Source organism: Belonocnema kinseyi, chromosome 3 (assembly GCF_010883055.1).
Source record: "Belonocnema kinseyi isolate 2016_QV_RU_SX_M_011 chromosome 3, B_treatae_v1, whole genome shotgun sequence".
NCBI lineage: Eukaryota > Metazoa > Arthropoda > Insecta > Hymenoptera > Cynipidae > Belonocnema > Belonocnema kinseyi.
In genome coordinates, this window is record NC_046659.1 from 153,967,606 (window position 1) to 153,970,780 (window position 3,175).

The 3,175-nt window shown below is 25.0% G+C and overlaps 1 protein-coding gene across 2 annotated transcripts in view; it reads right to left on the minus strand.

The window, feature by feature from the left end:
- Positions 1-239: 239 nt before the first annotated feature.
- The window catches only part of LOC117169189 (eukaryotic translation initiation factor 4 gamma 1-like), a 15,604-nt gene continuing 12,668 nt past the window's right edge, over positions 240-3,175 (minus strand). For both annotated transcript variants that reach the window (XM_033355417.1, XM_033355416.1), the window contains exons 8-9: positions 984-1,134; positions 240-907 (exon numbers count right to left, since the gene is read on the minus strand). In XM_033355417.1, the coding sequence (XP_033211308.1) occupies positions 731-907; positions 984-1,134 (328 nt within the window). In that variant the 3' untranslated portion in view covers positions 240-730. The remainder of the gene's footprint in view (positions 908-983; positions 1,135-3,175) is intronic.

The following is a 3,175-nucleotide window of genomic DNA, read 5'->3' on the forward strand; positions in this document are numbered from 1 at the left end:
AAAAAAGATAAAATTTCAACCGAAAATCGAATATTTAAATTTTCGGTTAAAAATCTAATTCTTAATTAATAAAAATTAGATTTTCAGAAAAAAGTTGATAAATTTTTAGTTGAAAAATTGATTTCCAACAAAGTAGTTACATTCTCAAAAAGAGATGAATTTTCAATTAAAATGATGAATCTTCGAAAAAAATTAGTTGAATATTCAAAAAGAAAAAGGTAAATTTACATCGAAAAATGTAAAAAAAAAATTATATTAAAATTCAGAAATATATGCTCTTCGAAATACAACTTCTTCTCTAAATACTTTCTTTTTCCAATGTTTGGAAGGATGAAATTTTAAATTTTGACTTACAAGAGAGATTTTTCAAGTTCCTTTCTTCTAAATCGGAATTATAATTCTTAAAAAAATTCCCATTCCATGTCAAAAATTCCCTGTTGCGAGTGAATTTATATTTCTTAGCCGAAACTCCCTCTTCTAAAATCAAAACGATCATTATTTTCACTCATATACCCAGCAACTGTAAATAAAGTAGAAATCTCTTTTTTTTAAAGGACAAAAAATATCAAATAAATTAAAACTTTAATTTTGCTACGATCAGAGGTAAATTCTCGGATTTTAAAGATTCAAATCCCGTTTTTTTCAAGGTCAATTCGACACCCTGTATTGAATAAAAAATTCTTTCTTCTCGGAATATGTTAATGAGGTACTAAAGAATGAAAATATATTTTTATCTCATTTCACGGAACATCTCCATTGTGGACATAAACATCTGTTCGGGTGTTAGTAGTAGTAGGTCCAGCCATTCAACTGTCTTTTCCAATACTTCATAGCATTCTTCACTGAATCTTCCAGAATCCCTTTCATCTAATATTTCCTGCAGCTCGTCGACGTAATTTGTCAGATTCTAAAAATAAAGAAACAAACAAGTTATTTTCATTCGATTGAATCCATAATTCATTAAAGAGAACATATGTATTTACATCGAAATGAACCAATTTTTCTTGAATGTTATCCAGCACTAGATATAATCGTGCTAAATTCTCTTCAGTTTTGTATTTCAACATGGTATCTATGTAAGACTTTACCCTCGCCTGGCATATTATATCTTCGTTGAAGAGTTCACCGATTAAACTAAAAATAACAAAAATTCAAATTGATGTGAAGAATTTCTGAAAATAAAATGAAGAATCTAACGAGCAAATTTGGACAACTACCGCAAAATGTTCCCATTGGAATGTGAAAAAAGGGAAAATCATTCGTCTTTGATTTGGACAAAAATAAAAACGAGAAAATTCAATTTCTACCTATTAAATTTTTTTACCGAAACGTTGGTGATTATTTTTTTAGAACATTTTTTTTTTATTGTGATTTGATAACAGGTATACGAATAAAGAGGACGAAAGAAATAAAAAAAGAGAAGGAAGGGGATTTGGTTGGTTGCCTTCTCACTTTTCTTTCCTCCTTTTTATTTTTGTCCAAATTAAAGACGAATGATTTTCTTTTCTTCTTTTTTAGGGGGAGATTTTCCCTTTTTTCACATTACAATAAGAACATTTTGTGGTGGTTGTCCAAATTTACTCGCTAGATTCTTGATTTTATTTTCAGGAATTCTTCACATCAACTTCATTATTGGACGTTAAAAAAAGGGTTTTAAGTTTGATTTTTATCTCATTTAAATATCCTAAATTTTAAAAATTTAAATTTCAGGAATTGAAAACAAAGTGTATTTAATTTTTGAATTTTCATTTTAAACAAAAGTCATAATTTACATTTATTCCCAGAATAAAATGCAAGATATTCATAATTAAAATTGAATGCAAATTACGAATTTTACATAAAATTGAAAGAAAAGCAGTATTATCCAAAATTAGCAATTATAATGTCAATGATTTTTTTAGGGATCGCCCATAAACTACGTTAACACTTAAAATGCGGGGAGGGGGGCCTCACAAAACCTAGGGTTGGTGGTAACGTTACAACTTTTAGAAATTAAATATTTTTTTCAAAAAGTACATATGGTAACGTTTTTAGTACTTTTCAAACTGATGAATGTTTCGGTGGAAAATTAATCTTTTTGTTAAAAATTTAGCTTTTTGGTTGAAAATTCAACTGTTTGAATGAGAATTCTTGAATTTTATTTAAAATTCGTCTTTTTTGGTAGGAAATTTATATTTTTGTTTAGAAACTCTTCTGTTTTAGTTTAAAATTCAAGTTTTTAGTTAAAAATTCTTGAAATAGGTATAAAATTAGTTTTTTCGATTAAAAATTTAACAACTAGGTTTTATCAATAATGTAGTTAAAAATTCAACTTTTTGGTTTGAAATTGAACTGTTTTGCTAAAAAAATCCTTTTTTTTTTAAATAACTTTGGTCATTGAAAATTGATAATATTTTATCTTTAGTCTAAAATAGTTCCTTTTTAAGTAAGAATTTAATATTTGCTAAACTGAACTATTTTGCCGAAAACTCGTTTGTTTTTTTTTTCGTTGAAAATTAATCTTTCTGTTTAAAAATTCATCCTTTTTATTTGAAAATTCAACTTTTTAGTTAAGCATTCTTTAAATTGGTTGAAAATTCGTTTTTTTTTTTGTAGCAAATTAATCTTCTTGGTTAAAAATTTTTCTCTTCTAGTTAAAAATTAAACTTCTGTTAAAATTTCGTCTATTTTTGTAGGAAATTAATATTTTTCTTTAAAAATTCATCTTTTTTAGTTGAAACTTAAACTTCTGTTAAAAGTTCGTCTTTTTTGTAGGAAATTAATATTTTTATTTAAAAATTCATCTTTTACTTTGAAAATTCAAGTTTTTAGTTAAAAATTTTTGAAATATGTTTAAAATCAGTTTTTTTTTGGTTAAGAATTCAACAACTAGGTTTTATAAAAAATGTGGTTGAAAAATGTATCGTTTTTAGTTGAAAATTCAACTTTCTAGTAGAGAATTCTTGAAATTTGTTAAAAATTCGTTGTTTTTTTGCAGAAAATCAATCTTTTTTTTTTTAATTTTTTCTCTTTTAGTTAAGAATTAAACTTCTGTTAAAAGTACGTTTTTTTGTAGGTAATTATTTTTTTTTTAAATTCTTCTCTTACAGTTAAAAGTTCAACTTTTCAGTTAAGAATTCTTAAAATTTGTTGAAAATTCGTTTTTTTTTTATTTAGAAAATTAACCTTTTTGTAA